At 37.3% G+C, this 24,492-nt stretch overlaps 4 protein-coding genes across 5 annotated transcripts; 1 reads left to right on the top strand and 3 right to left on the bottom strand.

Annotated features, from left to right (window-relative positions):
• Nucleotides 1-1,824: 1,824 nt before the first annotated feature.
• LOC148291140 (uncharacterized) lies at nt 1,825-2,691 on the bottom strand. Its single transcript, XM_088245377.1, has one exon. It carries the CDS (start codon nt 2,689-2,691, stop codon nt 1,825-1,827), a length of 867 nt encoding a protein of 288 aa, XP_088101503.1.
• Nucleotides 2,692-5,961: 3,270 nt separating this feature from the next.
• On the top strand, nt 5,962-8,017 carry LOC110763872 (sm-like protein LSM3B). The gene is made up of 3 exons (XM_021966752.2): nt 5,962-6,150; nt 7,312-7,407; nt 7,738-8,017. Exons 1-3 carry the CDS (start codon nt 6,034-6,036, stop codon nt 7,816-7,818), a joined length of 294 nt encoding a protein of 97 aa, XP_021822444.1. The 5' UTR covers nt 5,962-6,033; the 3' UTR covers nt 7,819-8,017.
• A 562-nt stretch (nt 8,018-8,579) lies between these two features.
• Nucleotides 8,580-12,214, bottom strand: FBP (Inositol monophosphatase family protein). Its single transcript, XM_021966751.2, has 12 exons — nt 11,659-12,214; nt 11,342-11,389; nt 11,163-11,237; nt 11,020-11,081; nt 10,818-10,884; nt 10,562-10,675; nt 10,198-10,284; nt 9,975-10,045; nt 9,835-9,900; nt 9,510-9,596; nt 9,328-9,403; nt 8,580-8,865 (listed from the first exon to the last, which is right to left on the bottom strand). Exons 1-12 carry the CDS (start codon nt 11,815-11,817, stop codon nt 8,755-8,757), a joined length of 1,023 nt encoding a protein of 340 aa, XP_021822443.1. The 5' UTR covers nt 11,818-12,214; the 3' UTR covers nt 8,580-8,754.
• Nucleotides 12,215-13,575: 1,361 nt separating this feature from the next.
• On the bottom strand, nt 13,576-20,197 carry LOC110763869 (ubiquitin interaction motif-containing protein). 2 transcript variants are annotated; one of them, XM_021966749.2, is made up of 7 exons: nt 19,581-20,197; nt 19,015-19,093; nt 16,837-16,988; nt 15,456-15,630; nt 15,172-15,357; nt 15,016-15,087; nt 13,576-14,890 (listed from the first exon to the last, which is right to left on the bottom strand). In XM_021966749.2, exons 1-7 carry the CDS (start codon nt 20,000-20,002, stop codon nt 14,066-14,068), a joined length of 1,911 nt encoding a protein of 636 aa, XP_021822441.2. In that variant the 5' UTR covers nt 20,003-20,197; the 3' UTR covers nt 13,576-14,065. The 2 variants fall into 2 exon arrangements, with proteins under 2 accessions (XP_021822441.2, XP_021822442.2); XM_021966750.2 differs by having other exon boundaries at nt 15,507-15,630; nt 19,581-20,195.
• Between the last annotated feature and the right edge of the window lie 4,295 nt (nt 20,198-24,492).

Here is a 24,492-nt window from a genome sequence, read left to right as displayed (position 1 = left end):
AAAATCAGGGGTTAGGTGCGAAAATCTCACAACTTGTAAGATTAAGTCACCAACCATCAGACCAAGGCATTAAATGCTCCTCTAAGGCCCGAGACGCAGAGCCCACCGTCAGGGCGGCTGCCGGGATTTATGGGGGTCACACCACCATGCTTCACATTCCCAAATGTCGACTCGACTACTCACTAGCTCTGATCAACCTCATCATGCAGATTTTCAGCCTCATTGTCTTCTCAGGATCTTCCCTATAAATACCAAGCTCCAGCTACATTTAAAGGGTTCAACACCAAACACAAGCCTCCCACGGAGTAGATTATGTTTTCCTGTCATTTATCCTCTTGTAATGCAATTTCAATACTTTTACTAGCTTTCTTAGGAGTAGTGACAGTTTGTAGGAAAATCCATTCATCAATATATCATATGACCCTTGATTTTCAAGGTGCCGGAGCACTATTCTTGTTATTTTTCCGTTCATCTCATATATCACACGACCGTTGCCACCCGGCAACGCGCCGGAGCACTACCTAGAAACCCACCACAACACCACCATTAACGGCCTTGTAGCTCAGGCCGTGAACCCAACGACCGAGATCAGTTCCTCTCTCGGCCACAATCACTCTGATTAGAAGTCAGACTGAAAACAGGCGCACAACTCATCTATTCGCCCAATCACATCACCCTCAGACGCACGGTAAACCGTGCTGACACTCCCGCGCACAAGCACACCGCACCAAAGAAGGACGATCTGTGTTGACGCAGATCCCCTCGGCCTGGAGAAACAGGCCGTGAGATTTGCGAAGCCAAGAATGTGAGAGTCAGTTTTTGGATTTTGGTACTTCTGTAATGGTATCAAAAGCATTACCAAAACAACAGTACCTCCAACACTTCCCAGTTTATAACATCAAAATTTCACCAAGTTGGAAATAGTTTATAACACTAATCTAATCATTGCAAGTTATAATATCCATCAACTCCTCACAGTTTATAACATTACTTTCAATCAAGACCTAAGTTCAAAATGAATACCAATACTTGATACTATTGAAAGGTTTGTCCTTAATAGTTGGACTTGCAAAATAATAGTTCAATGAAAAGCCCCATTTGAAAGGGTTGTCCTTAACACTTGTCCTTAACAGTTGGACTTGCAAAATAACAGTGGAATGAAAAGGACTTCATAAGAGGCATTTTAACAAAACACATAACACTTGCACATCATCAGAATCTCCTAGGCTAATAACCATCCAACAAATCCTTCCGATTGGTAAATTTCATCCGCTTGGCATGAGCTTTGAACCTCTTTTTTATTGTACCACGAGCAAAAGGGTGTGATGAGCTTGCACTTGGTTGAGATCCATGCACAATTTGAGAAGTTTGGGCAGGTTTAGAACATTGGCTAGTTTGAGAACCTGGACAAGCTTGCACAGATTCACTTCCTTGCACAAATTGAGATCCTTGCACAGTTGGAGAACCATCATTCCTTTTAGTAAATTTAATCCACTTTGCAGGATACTTGAACCTCTTTTTTTTGGCAGTTTGAGAAGTTGGGGCAGTTTTAGAAGCTTGGGCAGTTTCAGAAGTTGGGGCAGTTTCAGAAGGTTGGGCTGTTTCAGAACATTGGGCAGTTTGAGAACACTTGCCAGTTTCCAACCTTCTTCTGACCTAAACATTCAAGCACAAGGCAATTTACATCAACTACATCCCATACCTCTTCCTCTAAATATGTATAAAAGGAAAGTCACTTACAGGTTGCTTGGCTCTTGATTGTCTTGTAACCCCTTTGGTTGATGTCGTGTCAATTGTTTTCTTCACCTTTGGTTTAGATGAGACCTAACATAAGAAGAGAATCACTTGAAAATAAATAATAAGGATCCAAAACAAATAAGTATTGCCAATGGTTTTTGGGAAGAAACAAACCTGACTGCTACTGCCTTCTTTTGCCTTAGGGCAGCTCCTCCTATTATGGCCTCCTTGTCTACCAAGTGAACACTTGGTTTCCAAGTTATACCTTTGCAACTTGGTGGCTGTAGGATTAGATTTGCGTGGTTGTTCACCTGCTGACCTCATCCTCTTCTTCCTTGGTCTCCCAGGTTGTTTGTGATAAAGTGGTGGCATCAAAGGAGGCCTATGAAACTTAGGCCAGAAGTCTTCACTTGTCATTGGGTGAACCATTAGACTGTAAGCTCTCATAAAGGCTTCCTTCTTATAACAACCATGTACATAAGCAATATGATCCCCATTTAATTGCCTAATGGCAGCACAAGCATGCTTACATGGGATCCCAGTGATATCCCATTTCCTGCATGAACAACTATGCCTTGCCAAATCAACAACAACCTGACTTCCATCATGGTTTTTGACCTCATATAAACTCTCCCCAGCAAGCTTTGGAATGCACCAAGATGATTCTTTCTTCGTTTTCTCCAAAATGCCAAAAATCCTTGGACCAATGTCATGTTTCCATCTCTCACAAGATGCTCTTCTAATTGTCATCAACAACATAATATAGTATCTAATCCTCTCTAGCATGGTTAAAATGGGTTTGTCTCTGACTTCTACAAGGGCACCATTAAAAGCATCACACATATTATTCAAAAGGATGTCACACTTGGAATGAGTTTTAAAGTGAGCTCTACACCATTGTGATGGATCTAAGGCCGCCACCCAATCAAATGCAGCTTGGCTCAACTGTCTCATCTTTTTCATCTCAGCATCCCATCATGGGATGGTTGTGCTCCTTGCAATTTTCTCCATTTGCAATTTCAACACCAATCCTCTATGACTAGCAAGCAAAAAATTTGCTTCTAAGTGTTTGAGGCAGTGTCTGCGCTCAGCGTTTGGAAAATTATCATGTACTGCTTCAATCAAGCCTTTTTGCTTGTCTGTGACAAAGACATATCCTGTGCTGTTTTCGATTCCAAGGTCCTCTGCCAACAGTTGACAAAACCATGACCATGTTTCATAATTCTCCACCTCAGCCACTGCATAAGCAATAGGATACATGCCATTGTTAGGATCCACACCAACAGCAGATAACAATTGTCCAGGGTGATGACCTTTGATATGACAAGCATCAAATCCTATCACTGGCCTACATCCCTGCAAAAACCCTTGTTTAACTGTAGCCAAGCAAATGTAAATCCTCTGAAACATTGGCCTTTCACCCTCTAACTCACATTTGATAATGACTGTGCCACCCACATTTGTCCTCCTTAGTTCAGCAGCATAATCCCATAATAACTCATACTACTTTTCATAAGTCCCCTCGGTTATGGATGTTGCCTTCTGCCTTGCCCTATGTTTGTACCATATCTGATCCTCCACTCATCCATTAACATGTGAATCATAGAAACTCCCCAAGTGCCCAAGGCTCCGAACAATCAGCATCGGCTACCGATGATATTGTCTCAAAGCAGCAAAAGATCGCTACAGGCCCAACACAGCCTACAATCGGTATCCCTTACCGATTCTGCAGAATCAACCTCGAAGCACCCGCCCGACATATCTAAGGACTCGTGTCAACCTCATAGGGCCCTCCCACGAGTCCCACATCGAAAATGAGTACCAAGAGCATACAAAATCCCCTCTATAAATAGGCCCCTTCACTACAATACATGGGTAAGACTTTTAAGCTTGACTTCTATACTTTTATATGGTCAACAACAAGAGCTCTTAAAAACAATCTTACTTGAGCATCGGAGGGTCTTAGGCTGGTTCCACACCGGTTCCATAGACCTCACGAACCTCAAACTCTCTTCTATTCAGGATCTGCATCCAAGGACAAGAAGGATCTGCATCTATCACTCAATCGATCTGCTAGATCGTCCTCATCACTTGTAAGTTGCACTCATCTCTATCTGTTCAGATTTAGCGCCAACACCCTATATATTTGGGATTTAGAAGCTATCACAGATTTAGCATGATATGTTTGAAACCCTCTATGCACTTGCCATTTGTTTCATAATTCTCCAGTTGAGGGACTTGCATGATCCAAAGAATTGTATCAAGCATGAATTAGACTTGTATAACCATATAATGTGAGCTTTGAGCCTTGTGCTTCAATTCATGAGTGTTATACACATATTCTTACTTTTCTTGTCATCTGAGTTGTTGTTTGATCTGATTATTCATTGATTTGGTTGAGCACTTAAAAGTCACTCATTCTTGTGCAATTTGATTACATGACATTTGAGAAATGATATTAAGGCCCTCTTTGGACCGTTTGTGCCTTTCAAGCTAACCCTATGCATGCTTAAGCATGATTTTCCATTGTTAACCACCTTGAGCCTATATGTATGCCTTTTCTTTCAAGTAACCAATTTTTACTTCTAGCCTTAGCCTGAAAAACAAGAATTTACCTTTCTAAGGAACTCATGAGCTTTAATTTAGATGTGTTTTTCATGCTAAGTTTGGGAAGGGTTATTACATTTCGAATATATAAAAAAAAAAAAAAAAAAAGAGAAAAAAAAAGAAAAAAGAAGAGTACTTCACTCAAAGGGTGAAAGAAAAGAGAAAAGTTGTGGTTAAGTGGCAATGGTTTCAAATTCAATTCCATGTTTCTTGGTTGTTCGAATGGAAGAAAGGAGTGTGAATCATAATTAGTGGAGGTATAAGGCTTTGTGGTCTAATTGATCACATACAAAAAAAATTTGAATGAAAATCTCAAGTGTGATGTTTCAAAGTCTTTTAGTCAACGATTATATGCTCTTACATTGTGAGTTCCTTGGACTTTGTTGTATCCATATCCTTCATTTCTTACTCACCTTACACCCTTAGACCCATTACAACCTATAATAAAGACCTAAATTGATCCTAAATGTCATGTGGTTGAATTGCACACATTCTTCTTCTTTTAAGTGTTTAGCATCCTTCTTGAGATCATATTCATGCATGTTTTTCATCTTGCTAATTGTGAGTTAAGTCCCTTACGGTTTAACTCGATTCTCATATTTATTATTGAGTGATGCATTGTAACCCTCTTCCGAGTGATTCATTTGTGAGAGGACAACTTTGGTGAGATTTGAAGTTACATTTGTGCTTGGTATGATTTTTGAAGTTGTGTGATAGGTGTGTAAACCTCAGGGATGTTTTGTGATATATATATACGCCACATCAGCAAACTAACGGAGTTTTTAACGGAACCTAACGGCAGGAACCATTTGTGATCACACATACTAACCTTGAGGACCACCAATGACACAAAAAAACATTAAGGATGCAATCTGATAGTTTCGTAAACCTTAGGAACCTTTTGTGATAATAAGCCTTTTTTAATTCTCTCACTCCCTCTCTCTCTCTCTCTTATTCTCCATCTGTTATTCTCTCCGTCAGTCTTCATCAAACTCTGTGCAAGTGTGTGTGTGTAAATTTGGGTAAAGGCCAAATACTGGAGCTGTTCTCCCCTCAAAACAAAAAATCATTTATTTTTACTTATTAAGCTGGAATCAGAAACTGTGGGAATCATAAACACAAAAACTCAATTCCTAGTAGATCTAAATCAGCAGCGTCATAGAGAAAAGGAGAGAAATGCAGAATTTTTGTGTGGAGAAACGAATGGAAAAAACAAAAGAAATAGGAAGAAGGAGAGGGAAAAGGAAGACAATAACTGGCGGAGGAAATAAAATAACTAGCCTAGATTGATTTGTGTTTAGTTGTTGTCTGTGCTTAGCCCCGTTTGTTAAGAAGGAGAAGAAGCAGGAGGAGGGAGGCAACGGAGAGAAGAATAATAAAAGAAAGAGGGAGGCAACCGAGAGAAAAGAGAAAAACTAATTTAAAAAAAACAAAGGGAGAGAGATAGAGAGACAAGAAGGTAGAGAAACAATAATTTAAAAAAAAAAAAAGGAGAATACATTAACGGGTAATGCCAACCCGGTTGTAGCATAAAGAGGATACTAACGTTAGCCATTTGATCAATCTAACGGCCCAGTAAGTAGCCCCGCAAATAACCTCCGCACACAATCTCCGCATTATAGTCTCGCCGCTGCTGAGCTACCCGCATATTTTACCCAAACCCATTCGGAGTAAGAGCAAACTGAAAAGATGGCGAGTGAGGAAGAGAGCGCCGTGAAGGAGCCGTTGGATCTGATAAGGCTCAGCCTCGACGAGCGCATCTACGTCAAGCTCCGCTCCGACCGTGAGCTCCGCGGTAAACTCCATGTACGTATCCACACCCTACCATGTCTCTCACTCTGTTCTAGATTAGGTTTTACCTACTTTCAGGGGTGTTCGAATTAGGGTTTGAGATTCGGGAGGAACAAAAAAATTAAGAGAAAAGAAAGTTAGGGTTTAAAGTATGCTACTTTAGTGTTATGTCTTCAATGGAAATTAAATTAGGGTTGTTTCCTTATGGTATGCGTTAAGGTGTTTTTTTTTAATTTTTAATTTTTTTATTTTCCTTTGAAGGTTTGAGCTAGTTTTTATGTACTGCATTTTGAATATGGAAAGAAACTTACAATGGTTACTTTGACACTATGTTGATTAGGGCAATGATTTAGTTGGTGGTTACCATATAGTTTAATTGTTGAGTATTCTCTTTTAAAAAAATGTTGAACGATGGTTTAGTTTGCTATTTGCTTTATCATAGCATGAAATTATACTCTACTGTATTCTCTGCAATTGTGTGGTTGTATAAGAAATCTTTAGCCATCTTTATGATTTTTCCAGAGGTAAATCCTCTCTTTTCTTATTACTGATTTCAAATTTTAAATTATGCATGTGAAATCAATGTTAAGTCTCGCACTTCTACTTGTGAACGCATCTTTATTGAACCTAGGATTAGGTCCAGCGCTATATGCTCTACCTAGATTCAGCGCTAAGCTTCCAAATGTGTTGTCTAGTCAACTCATCCCAGTATGATTTACTTGTCTTTTTTACCAAACAAAACTTCTTAGCCAGCACTGAAATTGTCGGAAGAGTTATGCTAAGCCAATCACTGATGCTTTCCAAACCATCTCTCTTTTCCATTACACCTTTGTTTCCATGTTCCTCGAAAGTTTTTCCAATCGGAATCACTAATCTTCTACCTGCCTCTCTTGTAAGAAAACATGTGTAAATGAATGGCATTCTTTTATCAGAAAATTTATATGTAGTAAAGAAACGAATAAAGACCTAAGATGTTTGGTTCCGAAGATTGTTATGTGAGGACCAATTTTCTGAATTGATGCAATGACATTAGGGATGGAGGGTGATGAGAAAGTTTCTTGTATATGTACAATTATGTCAGATGATTTTGTTAATTGGTACTTACGAGCATAATATTTTTGCTTTTAAAGCTTAGTGTCTGATTCTTATTTTGTTTTTTGAAATCTGGCTTTGCAGGCTTATGATCAACACTTAAATATGATTCTTGGTGATGTTGAAGAAGTTGTTACTTCTATAGAAATTGATGATGAAACTTATGAAGAGATTGTCCGGGTATGTTACTCAATTCTTTTGTCTTTGGTCACTTTTTTTTATTTTTAAATATGGTAAATTATACTCCCATCATTTGTAACGTGTAATATTGTTTTCTTGGAGCAAAAATGATGCATAAATTTAAACCATGGCATAGAACTGCTTTAATGACTGTACCATCAGATTGTTCCAGAGGCAATACTCTTTATTACCTGTGGGAATGCTCACCTAGATCTGAATGTTTCTGCATTACCACTACTTGTTTGGTCATGTATGTTTTGGCTGTTGTTACTCGCTTGCTCTTGTATTAGATTTTTAGGTGATGACTTCTTTTTCATTCTTCTATTGCAGACTACAAAGCGGAATGTTCCTTTTCTCTTTGTTAGAGGAGACGGTGTCATCCTTGTTTCACCTCCTCTGAGGACTGCTTGATGTAGATACTTTTGTTGGGAAATCAGTTGTTGTGACGTTTAACTAATCTCTCTCAATGTTATTCTACTTTTAGATTTTTGAATGCATGGAGATTTCTTGAATCCCAGCTATCTAGGATCAGATTTTCAGCTGTACTTTGAGGTAGCCATAAAAGAATGTGGAGTTTGATGAATCTCAGTTTGATGGTTTCTTACTGTTATTGATTTCTTCTTGTTATCTTTACTTACACCGTCCCAGGATAGTCATTAGGAATTAGTTATGGGGGCCCACCCTTATTCTCTAAAAAAATTCTGCATCCAGTTCTGTGACTAACTACAGGCAACAATGTTCACAAGTAAGGATAGAAATCTTGACGTTATGGCCTCCTAGGGAATTGACTAGTTAGGGTCTAAAATTTTCCCATGAAATAATGTAGTCTCCAATAGTTTGCAATACTGCTGCGTTTTTTTTTTCTTCTCTTACCATTAAGCTTTTTATTTTTTTGTTTTTCATTATCCTTTAACCTTCTTTTAAAAAAAAAAAAATTTGTTGAGTTTCGTTTTTTCGAGTTCATTTTTTTAATTTGAGAAAATAAGGAAAGAAACTAGAATATAAAATTGAATGAGGCAGAATTCTAATTACAGCAACAGAGATTTGAGAGGATTAGAGTTAGAACCTTCTCTTATCAAGTTCTATTTTTCTTCATTTAATCTATAAATAAAATTAAATCTAATGATGCTATTTTATGATTTATGTTGTAATATATCATATTTTAAGAAAACTTGAGCCAAAAAACGTTATGAGGCTATAATTCAAAACATACGAATATAACCTTGTTAGAGTTGTACACGTCAACAAATTATTGTACGCTCTCTTTACAGATTGATTTAATAGATGGAAGTTCAGATAGCCGAACAATTATGTAATTACTGTAACAGAATCAGAATTATAAGTTCATTACTTCTTCCCTTCTGCGGCATAGAGTGTCTTGATTTCCTCAACATCATCATAGCTGCCAAGGAAGATTGGAGAGCGCTCATGGATCTTGTTTGGAACTAGGTCAAGGGCCTGCCAAGATACAAGTTAATATACCCCCAATTGAGACTCAAAAGTTCAACTAGCAAGAACTTAATCTTATCAAATAAAAATTGTCGAATTTCAAGCAACGTTGAATGTTCTCTTGTCGTACCCGTTTGCATGTTAAGTTGCTAGATTATCAATTTCAACAATTAACCAATTGTTCAAATAGTGAAACAACATAGCATCCCAGATTGCCGGACAAGAGAACATAACCCTTTTTAGTACCTTCCAATTTCGTTTGACTATTTCCCTAGTAAAAGAAATTTCTTCAAATTTTGCAGTTACGAGAATGCCTGTGTGTATTGTATAGAGTATGCTCTGTTCCTACAAAGCTTCATGGCAGGGTAGAGAATAGCTCTGGCATATCGTGCATGATAAGCTTTGCATACAGAAAACTAGCTAGTTATTTCACCAATTTCAATTACCAAAATAACGAATAAGAAATGTTACCCGTTCCTTGCCAGTGAATGACTGACCGCCTGCTTGTTCCATCAAGAAAGACATGGGGAAGACTTCGTAGAGAACACTAGTTGAGATAGGTTAAACCAAATTGAGTCACTAAATTCCTTAAACTTCAGTCTGAAAATAGACTGTTAAACGGATAATTATAGCTATAATCGCGCTTAACGTACCGCAGTTTCCCATTTGGGCTCTTCTTGTCAGCAGGATACAAAAAGATACCTCCATAAAGCAGTGTCCGATGAACATCAGCAACCATGCTGTTAAACATGATAAAATCATAGCTTATAACTTCTTATTGAAAGAAACAGAACGTCATCAGATGTTGAACACAAACACGAAAAGAGAAACTAAAATGATGAAGAAAGAAAGCCAAAAATCATTGATCTATAAATAAACTTTTAGTTCACCACCAATTTCAGATTGGGATTGAAAGACCAAATCAAACAATTTAAACACCTGAAATTCATTGACTGCTAAGTTGAGAATATAGGATACCTTCCAATGTATCTTAGAGACTTTGGTGATGAACCATCTGTCGGGTATTTGCACTTTTCCACATACCTGGAAATCAAATGGGTCAGACATCTCCAATGATGGTTTTAGAAATAAGAAATTATTAATTGAGCTTAGCATACTTGGCCGTCGGACCATCCCAATTTTTGGCATTCCCTTCATTCACTGAATAGATTTTTCCTTTCTTTGGAATCTGGGCAAAGAAGTAGACATAAACTGAATGTTAGAGGCTCCAAAACAAAGGGAAAAGAATGCCAATCTCAAAGATAACATATGTCCCTTGGTACATTCTCAACAGAATAGAGTAAGGATTATACTGGTTGAGGAGTATAAAAAGAGATATACCTGGATGTCTGGGTGAGTTAGTATGAACTCCCCAAGAGATGGATCCAGAGTGAACCCATGAACTCCAGTTCCAGTGCTCAACACAAACTGTAAAATCATTACATTCTCAAATAATTAAAGCACTGTCTTGCAAATCTAGACTGCAGGCAAAGAAAATCCTAGATCCTACCATCAAAAGAAAGATTCAAATAAAGATTGCCATTTAGTCAGGCACACTACTCAGAGGAATCCGATAAAGTAACGAACTAAGAAACTTTACTTTAATGAAAAGGAATAGCCAGTAATTGGGAAACCAGGAAAGGGGCTGGGTTTACTAAACAAAATGTATGCATCTGAACTAGAAGAAAGGTGATGTTTCATATACCGTGCAAGAGCTTCCATACATGCAGTAGCCTGCTGCAACCATATTCTTTCCAGGTTGCAAGACATCGTGCAGAGCAGGTTCAATGCCATCTTTTACCACATAAATCCCAAAAATCTAGATGAAAGAGAAGACAAATGGTTCCCACCACAATATTGAGTTATTCTGGAACAAATAATTGCTTTGCGAACATATGTCAGCACAGACTTTCAATGCTAACAACATAAAAGATATCATACTTCAGACTGAAGGATCATACCGTTCCAATGGAAACACCACAATCAATGTTAGACGAACCATCCAGTGGATCAAATACAACACAGTACCTGCCCCCAGTATAAGTTTAGAGAATTATTTACACATAGAACCTATAGTTAAAAGTCTCATAAAAAAGAAATTGAAAAAAATAAAATTTCCATTGCAACAAGCTCAAATAACCAGCATAAAGCATAGGCAATTACTTTCCACGCTTGGATGGCTCCACAAATATGGCCTCTTCATCTTCCTCCGAAACAAGGATAGACTGCCATAAAACCCAAATCGTTAGCAGAAATGAAGTCTTTCAAAATTCAGTTTAACTGTAAAAGGAAATGTGATGGCTTACAGTTCTGCCACTGCTAACCAGAGCCTTAACAAAAACTTCATTTGAAAGCACATCCAGTTTCTTTTGCTCTTCACCCTTTAACCAAAACAGCAAATCAAACTCACATAAAGAATAACCCAACAGAAAATATTTAATGTAAACAGATATCACTTTACACCAATTAAGCATCAAACACTTGCCTGAACGTTGGTCTCTCCAGCAAGCCCAATAAGTTTGGCCAGACCCGCCTGCACAAGTAAAAAATTTCATGTAAAAACCCATTTCACATCACAGCACTAAAAACAGAGAAAGCCTTGCATTCAAAACCTATAATTGCCAAATTAACATTAAAAAAAAAAACCTTCATTTCCATGACAAAATCAAATAAAAAACAAAACCCAGGTTGGCATTCGATATAATTTTACAGAAAAAACAACCAATACGTATATGTGTAACAAGAAAATGATACAAAGAGAGAGAGAGAGAGAGAGAGAGAGAGAGAGAGAGAGAGAGAGACCTTGTTGACAGCAGAGCAGACAAACTTGCAGCCAAGAACAATATGATTGAGCAAGATGGTGAAGTCTCCGCGAGACTCAGGGTGCTTGGACTGCTCATTGAGCACGAACCTCGTTATGGTCATCAAATCCGTACGGTGAGCATCGGCTGCGTGATCCATTTTCGCCTATTTCTCTCTCTCTCTCTCTCCCCAACCCACCACCACTGTCACTATAAACTTCAAAAACCAAAAACCCACTAATGGCCAAATAAATATATATTTATCCCCCAAAAAACATTTACAGAAAAATAAATAAATGGTCGTTTAGATTTGGATTAGATGGTGGAGGTGGTACTCGATTCGAGGTGTTACTGGATTGGGAAGGGAGAGGGCTAATCTGGTACTAATGGAAGTTTCGGAGGACACGTGGAGGGCCTGGGATGGGGCAGTGAGCTCTGTGGTCGTCACTAAAGATAACGCCTCTCGTCGTTTTCTTCCTGATTCGGCGGTTACCAGGTTTTTGTCTTGTCTCTGGAGGTGGGGGATGAAGTGGACGAGGTTCGGTTGTGTGGATTTCAAGCAAACTTTTTGAAGTTCTATAACAACTTAACAAGTGCCTTGTTGCATATAGGTGCTTTTCTTTTATGGTATTTGGTTTTTTGACCCTGAAATTTGATTGAATTACTCAAAATAACCTTGCTATTTTGATTTCTCACGTCATATTTTTCTTACAAAAACTGGCTCTGCATGTCATCAAAAGTGAGTAAGTGTAAAGCACGTTACTTTTCAAAATGACATTTAATTCAATTTTTTGTAACGATTATGGCATGATTAAGAGACATTCAAAAGTGAATCACGTGTTGAACATGAGATTTTATTTGACAACATCTTAGATGAAACTGCTAAAAATTTAATAATGAGAGTAGATTTACCAATTTTGTGTAGTTCAAGAGGGGTATTGCTTTGAAATATGAGTGAGAGTTTAGGAAAACAAACAATAGCTCGATCTCCACCAAATAAAAATGTGGGAGCTTCGCTGTGAGGCAAAAAAGAATGTTTCATAACAAATGGGAAATGATTACAAAAATAATATTTAAATTTAAAGTCATATGCCACTTTTCTCTAAACTATATTGACATTGTCAATTTATCGCGTAACTTCTTTTCTTTTTTCAAAGAAAACTCTACATCAATTTGATATTACATAAATTAAGTATAAAATAATTGGGATTTTCTTTTTGGTCAAATAAAATAATTGGGATTTAGTAACACCTTGAAGCCATGCCAAAGAAAGAAGGAAGTTGAGCTATAAAAAAAGTAGAGAGAACGGGCTATGCACAAGATGAGGGGGTTCTTTGATAGATGTCCAAACAATTGTAGCACATTGCATGTTAAAGGGTTTCTCTCTCCCAACAAGTCATTTTCCTACACTTTCATCCCAACAATGTATCAAAACTTGGAAAATGAGATATCTGTTAGCAAATTGAAAAATCACGAAATTCCTCAAGGCTTTTTGGGTCAACACAAAATTAAGGCTTGTATGTAGCACAAGAAATCGCAGATTGATTCAAGTAGTAGTTATATATGGGTGCCAAGTAGATTGTTTCCATTCTCTCCCCATGAAACATGGGCATTGTTTGAAAATTGTATGCTAAATTTGAAGCCTCCAAATCTTGTTCAATGATTTCTAGTAAAATATTGGTGTTGCCTTCTTACCTCAATTTCTGCTGCATTTAACTATGAAAATGTCTGTAGATTCTGATCAGTCTTGGTTAAAATGTTCTCCTTTAGTTTCAACAACTAATTGGTGTGCCAATGGGGTTTAGCTGCATCTTTCCCCACTCCCCCTCCTCTCTCTCCTCCCCCCCACCCCTAATTGTGTGAGTTCAAAATTCTTATAATTGAAAATCCACTGGAAAAAATTGTAATACCTAATACCTCATCAAAAAAAGCATATAGCTTTTAATATTGGAATAAGGTTCAAGAGAAGGAATACATATGTAACATATCAAGACATGGAAAACTTCCTACTGTAACAACAGTAATTCAGGAAGAATCATTACAACAATTTCGACGAGACAAACTTGATGTTTGTTTATTGAAGACCTTCCCAAGAACTGATAACTCTACCCAACAAGGATAATTATGAATTAATTTTACAATTCGGATTGACAATAAACTTCACAACAGTTTTTCCCCCTCCGAAAACATGTTGACAAATCAAAATCGAATTGATTGTTGAAGCTGCGGCATGCACATAGAGAACGCCATCGGCATTGTCCAAACATTAGACAAACCTTCTCTATATCTTAATGGTGGCACTCCAAACCACACAAGCTCATCACTCTAGCTTTCTTAAATAATGAGCTCTGCGTGCTTCCAACAATAAAAGTACAACAAACCGTACCCAAATAAGATTGGCAAACATTTCAGACTATACTAGGCGGGTACCCTATCCAATTGCAGACAGCACGGGGCCAGCGTGTTCTTATGCAGTCCACCAGAGGTGCATGCTGAGAAGGCTCTGGCTTAGCAATTTCTGTGACTTTCCCTCCAGATTCATTACCACCAGAACCAGAGGACACCGCCACATCTGTCATATATTCTTCGGGAGTCCATCTTGGAGGAACCGACACCCTCAATTTTGTGAGCCTAGGTCTTTGAACTGGAGTCTCGCCTCCAGAGCTTACCTGGCTTCCATTCAGATCTGATTTTGCAATTCCATTAAAATGGTAGAGATCAAACACCTTCTTACCCATCAACCCAGTTGAATCCTTCAGCCCTCCTATGCTCTTGTCCAAATCCAAAATGACCTGCCAGAACTCGCTCCATACAATAAATCCTGTGCTGCAAAGGAGGTCAACCTTCTCAGTTGGAAGTTCAACATTAGTTTCTTTAAGGACTTGATGAAAGCCTTCCACACTAATAAAACCACCACCTCCACTCTGATCTTGTGCATCAAAAGCTTTTCGAATCTGTGATTCCCTTCCTTCCAGTTCATTCTCATCTTGAACAGTGGTATCAAGGGAAAAAAGGACTGTATAATGAGACTCACTTCCAACTACCCATATTGGCCATTTTGGGCATTTCAGATACTGGCCAACCTTACAGAAATTTAGGGATTCTAACAGAGTGAGGAATCCAACTTCCACAGTTCTGGATACACCCTTTAAAGACATGCCACCACCTAAATCCATCTTTCCATCGAAAACATTGGGGACTGCTTGCCCACAGAGCAGCAAGTTCACAATTTCCTGTCCCGTAAAATACAAAGGTAAAACAATGAAATCATAACACAAAATTCAAAAAAAGAGCTGCAAATGGATCAACTACTGAAGCACTGGGTCCAAAGTGGAAATTCATTAATATAGAATTGTACCTGTGAAGCATGCCCAAATGGAGCAGTGACAAGAGGTAGGCTCGGATCATCCCTGTCAGCTTGAACTAAGTCCTGCAAAAGAGATTAACAAAGAAATAATGTGACTGTTTCTGAAGTGTACAGTTTTCAAGAGAGATTTTAAGCTAACAAGCATACCAGTCCTCGAGAAAGTAAAGCAGAAATAAGGAACAGCAATGCCCCCATACGACTTTGGAAAACAGGAATCACAGCTTGGAGCCTTTTAAATGCACTTTCTCGTGTTGTGTATGTGTTAACTCTTAGCACCTTATGCAAATCAGCAGCTGATTCAATTGAAAGACCCTCAAGTGATTTTGTTATTACCTGTGGAATGAGAATTATATTCATCAGCAGGAAACATAAAGGTTAAAATTTCAATTCAACCCAGAAATCCAAATAAATGCTGTGCAAGTGCAACATACATTATTCCTATCAGAAAACAGAGCATTATCCACTAGCTTCAGTTCACTTACTTCATCATCCAGACTGTCTTTAGACCTCTCAGTGTCATCTCCAATAACACTCAAAGTTGCAACCACAGCCCTTTTATTACTTCCGCATAAGAACAATATTTCACCCATACTTCTAATCAGTGCTCTGTCAAAAAGATCAGGTGTTGATTTCAACAATCATCCCAATGAGTAAAAAAACTTTAATCAATCGTCAAAAACAATAATCAAATTACCAATATAAATCATCGTCCATTCCAGACTATAATCAGAGTCAGATATGTAAATAGCACAGAAGATATCATTACCACGTTTACACACTGGTTTCTTTTTCCTCTTTATAAGATACCATCTTAGACTGATTTGGGACCAACAAAATTAATTAGAATGAGTATATTGTTAAAACGAGAAGAAAAAAAAAAAAGGAGTACCAAACAGGATGGAGAAGTGGTCCATCAGGAACACCAAGGGCCTCACAGAACTAAACCAGGTCAAAAACTATCAGAACCATTAACCCACAAAATCAGCACAATACAGAACGATTAAACTGAAAGGAGCATCCTTAAAATGCCTAGATACTAGATGGTGAAGCCCAAACAGAAGTAAAAAATCTATCCCAGAATAAAGACACCACTTGTTCTATATGTAAGGTTTTTGTGACTGTGAAAGTGGAAACTGAACGAAAACCATGACTATAGGCATATGATAAAGCACTAAACGTCAATTTTAGCTGAAGCAGGGTCATCTCAGACATGGAAGTATTGATATAAATGAAGGTTCTACAAAGACTTTGTGCCAGATTTAAGAGAAAATAATAATCATATAAGCAGGAAGCCTTGCACATGAAAGAGTATATTGTGTCTACGCGTAAAACAAAGTTCAAAAAATTATAGATGATTTCTGGAGACAACATACATGGAGAAAGTAAATACTACAAAACTTTGACATATAAAAGTAAAATAGTTATGAAAAGTTAGACTTTATAAGCGTGCAGGTTAAAATGATGATAGTGGGACAAAAACAACTGAAAAAGCATTCTGCGCATCCTAGAAAAAAAATTCCATACTCAAAGTTATGGAAAGAACCAGAAGTTAAACAGCATTAGGACAGTAAAATTAGTGTAAACTTACAAAGGACGACACCAGTTTGCAGTGTGTAAACACGCAACTAAACAATTGGCTACAGAAATGAGTAAACCAGAAAGGATGTACAGGATCATATGCTTTAAACAGATTTCTATGATTCTCCCTAGATTGGACTATGAAACAGTAAAAGTCCAATATGAATAACATAATGCATAAGCATCATCAACTAAAACCACAGATGTATAATTTACCATGCAACGATTAATCACCTTGCTTTTGCATCTTCAGTAAGAGAGGCAAAATTATTCGATGCAACACACGGACTATTAGACAGTGTCCTTGAACCCATATTGTGATGCACGTTTGGTACAACTTTACCTAATTCAGCTGGGCAGAAAAGGAGGTATTTGAGAACAAATGCCTGCACAACCAAACAGAAAATACTGTAACCAATGTAAATATAGAATCATGACATGCATGTACAGGTCAATAGCAGTTTTTAACACAACACCAAGAAATATAAAACAGTAACATCAACAACAACCACAACAACAATAATAATAATAAAACAGAGTGACAAAAAGATCAAATAAACCTAGGGGTGAAAGCAAACAAATATATCTCATTACAGCAACAAAAACTAACATATGATGATAGCAATCCCACGATAACTAGTACTACATCAAAGACATCATGAATAAAAAACCTGAGTCTTATGTGAAACATGGATACTAGAAAGAAAGGAAGATAAAAGGCACAATACAATCTTTTTCTTTCCTCCCATCATAATTTCATCCACATCATTAAAATTGAAGAGACAAAAATCTTACTTACAATATAGTTAGAAAATTTTCAAAATTCAACAAGTGAAATACCACCTTATTGTTTTAGAAACCTTCTGAGAAACAATAAAGGGCATCATTACCCAATTTTGGTAGAGGAATTTGGACCACTTCTCAGACTACACTAGCCCATCCACATCAATTTGGGGTTTAAAAATGTATTTTTGTATTAGAAACTCTTTAGTGTTCTTTACATCATTAAGGCTACACCTATGCGGTCTACAGGTAGGTCTGGTAAGCTGTAATGCTAGGACCATCTGATTTTCACAGGGAGCTAAGCCAATGAAACCCATCTGAGTTCAGACATAGAATGCTTCACTTTATGTAAATTTCTTTTTGTAATTATGATATAAATTTTGAACTATTTATAATTTAGAAAACAGTAATTACGTTGATTACAAAGAAATTCTATTTTTACATTCTAAGTCAATTGACATGCCACTTACAAACTTATCAGATATCCAAGATAAGACAAAGCACTTTAAGCTTGATTCGGCATTTGGGCAACACCGCCCTAAAATAGGGTCGTGCTATTGGTGGTATCACCTTTCTATTAGGCCTTCCACACACAATTGGAGACCTGTTAATCGACCACAATTCACCAATACCGTAAAAATTTATTTTTACATTACATATGAACGCTATCAATTAAAGTGATGCTAAATGGTCAAAAGTGAAATGGACACCCTTATACATTGGATGTATTGTTTCTCTTTTCATATAAATGATGCATCAGATGTGTCAATCTACAATTTGCTCTAGGATGCAGACTAACAGATAATTATTTGTTAATTTAAAGAAATGGGAAACCATATCGAATGCTATGACTTGTTTCGCCAGGCTTTATAATCTATAAACCCCAACCAATTTAAATAATTAAATGAGTTACAACCAATGAACATTGCTTATTCAATAGTTGAACCAGATCATATTATCACTCCATGTGTTTACCAAAGTACTACATGTTTAAAACCAATATTTTTTACTCAGCCCCTCACAGTCAACGTATAATTCTGAACCAATAGACGAAAAAAATACCAATTTATTGTGTGAGTTAGTCATGCCAGAGTAAGGCCTTCAATTATTCCATAAAATGAAGAAAATAAATTATTGAGTGTTCTATAAAACAAATTGGGTTAATTAACAAACAACAATTTTTATTTTTTATCCCACTACTCCACCTTTATATAACTCCCATCATTTCCCCAATCTTACTCTCATCTTCCCTCTCCCTTATCCCACAACTCCTACTTTCTCTCCCCCATCACTAGTAACCAAGAGGCCAAAAAAAACACAACCTACTTTTAAACAATAAGCTTAAAAAAGCTTCTTTTAATAGAAAAAAACTGACTTCCAAAATTATCAGAATAAAATGAACCAATATATGAGAAAAGGGAACATTAACTAAAATCAGGTCCTAATGCACTGGTAACTGTGTGCAAAGAATGAAAATAATTTTATAAAATACATGAGTCCAGACTCCACAGAGTTCAACTTTTGTAACCAGAATTTATTCTCAAATCAGCATCATTAAACTTCAAAATCTAACCATGGCAAATATTATGGGACACTCAAAACACATATGTTGAGAAATCAGGAAGTTACTTGAATTGCTGCTAAAACGCCACAGGGCCCACCTTCATGCTGCACTAGACCCATAGATGTTTCTGGATCAGGGCTAAACCTATAGAGAAAAGAAATTATATTAGCTAACCAAGGGCAAGTACAAGAAACAACCACAATTTATATTTCAAATATTACAAAAACAGTAAAGAATAGAAACCATATAAAGGATGTGATGAAATCAAAGTGAGAAGTGAGTTCAAGAAACTTGTTAACGAAGGAGGCAATATTTTTAATGAAGCAGCAGTTTCAAAAAGTGGTTTCAATATTTCCATAACTGATGTCTTACAGCTGCAGTTCCAATAACAGAAAAATTATGGCGCTATAACAGGATGAGGCATAAAGAAACAGAAATTTTGAGGAGAGAAGCATAAAACTACGATGAACAGAACTTGCGAGTCGATTCAAAGTAAACTTAAATTGAATTGTCTTTGGATCAATACATTATATCCTAAACCAGTGGCAACACCATATATAGCAAAATATGAGCATGACCAGATATGAAGGCAACATATAGGCCATTAGTACAAATTGAGTGTTACACACACCTTATACCCTGATTACTCCACTGTGCAAGAATGCCCTTTGTAACCTCAGCACCAAACACCATCGAAAACAACTGCTTTGCATCCTCTTCGCTCAAACCTTTTCCCAAATTCACTTCCTCCAAGCTCAATTCCTTATCTTTCCTCACGACCTTTGCCGCCAAACCCGAACCCGAGGAGCCCGCAGACCCCGAGACCGAGCTAGGTGAAGGCGAGGCCTTTTTGGCATCCAGCATTCTCTTCTCGGCTGCAGTAGCCATGAGCTCGCGCTGAAGTCTCCGGGTCTTCACTTCCGACGACTCCTCAGGCAACCCGGTGGGAGCTCCTGCGGGGCCGTCCCTGGGCTTGCTGCGCTTGGGCTCCGGAGGCGAATTCTGCATACTCATCCGTAGTGCCGTGCGCAGGTCCTCCTCGTGATCCGCCATTGGGACCTTTTAGATCCAAACCTCGAGAATTAGGGTTCTGATTACGATTCGTAAACCAATTTTGAGATTGTGAAGAAGAATGAAATCGGAAATCGAATTCAAAACCCTCGATTGGAGGGTTAAACGTTAAAAAAAGTTAAAAACGGAAGTGAAAATAATGAGACAAGCAAATTCCAGGCTGCCCCTATACGATGCCAAACGGGTCGTTTAAGGGAACCCACCGTGGGTCCATTTTGTAGACATTTTAGTACCTAAAATGACTATCATGCTCCTGTAGTTTCTTTTACCAAGGAGAATGAGAGGAGTAATTGGGAGATTAGATGAGGGTAGTTTGGTCAATTCAAGACTGCCAACGAAATAAAGGGTTGGCTAAAATAAAAGTGGCCGATGATACTTTCCTTTCATGCGAGCAAAAGCCGTTTCCGGTTGGAAGAGAATAAAGCAAGGATGGCTCTATTGCAACTCAATACTATTCTAGAAAAAAACAAAAACAAAAACAAAAAGGGAACTTTACTAATATACCCAAAATAGAGGCTGAAATTATATAAAAAAAAACCTACATAGAATGCACTTTAGAAACACACCCAAAATCTATTTACTATATAAGAAATTAGTGTTAAAGTTCTTATAAATTACAGGACTACCACTAATGCCCAACAGAAAAATAAAAACTCAAAAAACACCCAAAACAAGCCCAACCCAATTTTATAAAAAAGCCCAAAAATTTTATTACAACACAAAAGTGTCTTGAAAACCGTAATTACAAGCATGCATCTTCATTAAACAATCTCTGCAAAACGTCTGTTCATTTCATCGTCTTCATCATTTATGCAAACCGAAACTCCATAACCACCACGAAGCTTGATCTACTTTCAAAAACCAACACCACACACTAACCTTGTTTGTACCATATCTGACCCTCCACTCATACAACGACATGTGGATCAGAAAAGCTCACCCAAGTACCCAAGGCCTCGAACAATCGGCATCGGCTACCGATGACATTGTCTCAAAGCTGCAAACAACCGATACAGGCCCAGCTCGTCTACAATCGGCACCCCATACCGATTGTACATAATCAGCCTTGAAGCACCCGCCCGAAATATCTAAGGACTCGTGTCAACCTCACAGGGCCCTCCCACGAGTCCCACATCGGAAATGAACACCACAAGCATCCCAAATGCCCTCTATAAATACACCCCTTCACCATCAACAAAGGGGTAAGACTTTTCAGCTTGACTTTTATACTTCTATATGGTCAACAGCAAGAGCTCTTAAAAACAATCTTACTTGAGCATCGGAGGGTCTTAGGCTGGTTCCACACCGGTTCCATAGACCTCACGAGCTTCGCTTATCTTCTATTCAGGATCAGCATCTGAAGACAGGAGGAATCTCCATTTACAACTCAATCGATCTCCTAGATCGTCCACATCTCTTGTAAGTTGCACTCATCTCTATCTGTTCAGATTTAGCGCCAACAAACCTCCACCTACAAAATAAAGACAAAATTTCAAAGAACAATTTCAACAAGAAAAGGCTTCAAAAGTAAGACATTTAAAAACCAAACCTTTATTGTAATGTTGATTAATTGCTGTAAAGTTACAGTGTAGGGTAATAACAGTATTTTAGATTCGACTCCAAGACAAAATCTTGAAACTATATTGGATTTTCACTATCGGATTGACTACATAGGACTATAAAATAGTCGGTTTTCAGCAACTTGAAACAAAAAGAGATATTTAGTCATATAGATTCTTAACACTGTTAGTTTACTGTCATGTTGATTAATGGTTGTAAAGTTCCAGTAGAGGGTAATAACACTGCTTATTTCCTATGGAATCTTATTTCTAATGCATGTCGACTACTGTAAAGTTTCAGTCTAGGGTAATAACACTCCTAGTTTCCTATGAAATCCTATTTCTAATGCATATCTAACACTGTAAAGTTCCAGTATATGGTAATAACATTATTTTAGATTCGAATCTAGGACAAAATCTTGAAACTATATGAATTTTCATTATTGAACTGATTGCACAGGACTATAAAATAGTCGATTTTCAGCAACTCAAAAAAGAAAGAGATATTTAGTCATATACCCATTCTTAACACTGCTAGTTTACTGTCATATTGATTAATGATTGTAAAGCTCCAGTATAGGGTAATAACACTACTTGTTTCCTCTAAAATCCTATTTCGAATGCATGTCTACCACTGTAAAGTTCCAGTATATGGTAATAACACTGCTTATTTCCTATGAAATCCTATTTTGAATGCTTGTCTACCACTATAAAGTTCCAGTACAGGGTAATAACACTGCTTGTTTCCTATGAAATCCTATTTCTAATGCATGTCTACCATTGTAAAGTTCTAGTATAGGGTAATAACACTGCTAGATTCCTCTGTTTGTTTCCTATGAAATCCTATTTCTAATGCATGTCTACCATTGTAAAGTTCTAGTATATGGTATTAACACTGCTAGATTCCTCTGAAATCCTATTTATAATAAATGTCTACTCCTTGTAAAGTTCCAGTATAGGGTAATAACACTGCTAGTTTCCTATAAAATCTGGTTTCTAATGCATGTCTACCACTGTAAAGTTCCAGTATATGGTAATAACACTGCTTGTTTCCTATGAAATCCTATTTCTAATTCATGTCTATAAAGTTCCAGTCATAACACTGCTACCTAACAGCAAATTAAGTCAACTCAAAAACCAATAGTGCATAAACAGAAAAAACATGAATATAGTCAAATTCAATTGAAAAAACATACCTCAATTAATATGATAACCGAATCAAATATCACAAATTTGTAACCACAACTCAAACCAAAACACAAGAGCAAATCCACAACCAAACCTAATATGAAATCAATCTAAATTATAAACAAAAAGAAACTAAAATCACAATTTAAAACTCAAACGAATATCTAAATACAAATTAGAACGAAATCAGAAAATCCAACAGTTTACCTCCAAATCGACAATAACAAAAATAAACATATAAAATCAAGAAGAATTGGATCTACAATTGCACAGGCCAACATCTACAGTTAAATTTGCTTCCTCTCAAATTGTCTCGCTTGACGTTCTCATATTAACATTATTATAGAAAAAAGATGCTACTAGCATTCCTACAACCCTGGATAGAGTTTGAAACGAACATACCGAGCATACCGTCAAAGTCAAACGGTAACCTATCGCTAAAAATTCCCAAAACTGCCTACAATACCTATACCAACATGTTCAGACTAACAAGATGAGTAATTTTTGGTCTCAGACCTTGCCCAAAAGTGGCCGGAGCAACCAGAAACACTGACAAAGCCGTTGGTCAAACTAGGGTGTATTGATTAATTTCCAAAACTCCAAAATCTATCCTATCCACATACATAAACAGCTAAAGCATGAAAAGTAAATGAAGTTTCATACCTTGATTGACGGAAACAATCGCTAGAGTCGTCGGAAACGACGTCAGAAAACTCAAAATCCACAGACCTTTCCGAGCTCATAATGGAGTCGTGAGTGGCTGATGTGGCTGGGCTTTAGCCCAGACTTGATCGTCGGCCCTGGTCGGTCCTTTTCTGACCGGTCTCACGATTGGCTATAGCCAGAGCACCAAGATCGTCGGCCTGGTTTCCTCGAACGGAGAGAGACAAGATTGAGAGCACCCAGAATTTTTCAAAAAAACTAATTTAATACTAAATGGGTAATAAAGGTATTTCATTTATCTAATTAAACTAAAAAATGTAACATCTGTCAGTTTTGGGTTTTTTTTGGGTGTGTTTATATATATTGAATGGTATAGGGTATATTTATAGTTTTATGTCTAGAAATGGGTATTTCATTAATTTTCTAAAACAAGAACTCAATATTACTATGAAGATGTGTATATATAGCCCAGACTCTTAAGAGCAAAATTTTTCTCAATCAATTTTAAGGTTTCGAGCGGAAGGTAGTGTAGAGACGTAGAGAATAAACATAATTATTATGAGGAATTCAAACATACAAAGCCAAAACCAAGGATAATAATATAGAGAAATTAAATACGATATCAAACGTAGTATCATTAATATTCAACAAACTTACATAGAAGCAGGGAAAGCAGTAGTGCTTAACAGAAGCTTCGCAGAAGCAGCACTTGAAAACACTCAAAAACACTCCAAAACACTCAAAACACAAAGTTTATTTTCTGCTTGAGAGGCGATCTTTTTCGGTGCTTCGCAAAGGAGGAGAAGCCCTTCATTTAAAGCCTCCTCGCTGTTGTCGTGTCAATTTGAGGCAGAAGATCACAAAGCAGCCTACAGTAGAGCGGCATCTTCACTTTAATGATTCTGTCCGAACGTTCACGCAAACGGCCAAAAAAGGAAAAAGGCAGACTCTTACAAAAGGCAAATAAAAACAGAGTAAAAGCAGGAACGTCTTGCTTTTACCAGAAAAAACGTAAAAGTAAAAAGCTTTATTAAAAATTACAGTAAACACAAATTGTCTTCT

Source organism: Prunus avium, chromosome 8 (assembly GCF_965620075.1).
Source record: "Prunus avium chromosome 8, drPruAviu1.hap1.1, whole genome shotgun sequence".
Lineage (NCBI taxonomy): Eukaryota > Viridiplantae > Streptophyta > Magnoliopsida > Rosales > Rosaceae > Prunus > Prunus avium.
The sequence above is the reverse complement of the archived record's forward strand: the minus strand, read 5'-3'. Positions and strand labels throughout refer to the sequence as shown.

Bases quoted from the DNA above. Each gene is read 5' to 3' on its own strand.
- LOC110763872 (XM_021966752.2), top strand. From the start codon at position 6,034: ATGGCGAGTGAGGAAGAGAGCGCCGTGAAGGAGCCGTTGGATCTGATA. The intron at 6,151-7,311 runs GTACGTATCCAC...CTGGCTTTGCAG, and splicing joins AGCTCCGCGGTAAACTCCAT to GCTTATGATCAACACTTAAA. The intron at 7,408-7,737 runs GTATGTTACTCA...CTTCTATTGCAG, and splicing joins CTTATGAAGAGATTGTCCGG to ACTACAAAGCGGAATGTTCC.
- LOC148291140 (XM_088245377.1), bottom strand. From the start codon at position 2,691: ATGAGACAGTTGAGCCAAGCTGCATTTGATTGGGTGGCGGCCTTAGAT.
- FBP (XM_021966751.2), bottom strand. From the start codon at position 11,817: ATGGATCACGCAGCCGATGCTCACCGTACGGATTTGATGACCATAACG. The intron at 11,390-11,658 runs GTCTCTCTCTCT...TTACTTGTGCAG, and splicing joins TCTGCTCTGCTGTCAACAAG to GCGGGTCTGGCCAAACTTAT. The intron at 9,901-9,974 runs GTATGCTAAGCT...TTTGATTTCCAG, and splicing joins TGGGATGGTCCGACGGCCAA to GTATGTGGAAAAGTGCAAAT.
- LOC110763869 (XM_021966749.2), bottom strand. From the start codon at position 20,002: ATGGCGGATCACGAGGAGGACCTGCGCACGGCACTACGGATGAGTATG. The intron at 19,094-19,580 runs GTGTGTGTAACA...TTTTCTCTATAG, and splicing joins TGGAGTAATCAGGGTATAAG to GTTTAGCCCTGATCCAGAAA. The intron at 14,891-15,015 runs GTACAATTCTAT...TTTACGGGACAG, and splicing joins CATTTGGGCATGCTTCACAG to GAAATTGTGAACTTGCTGCT.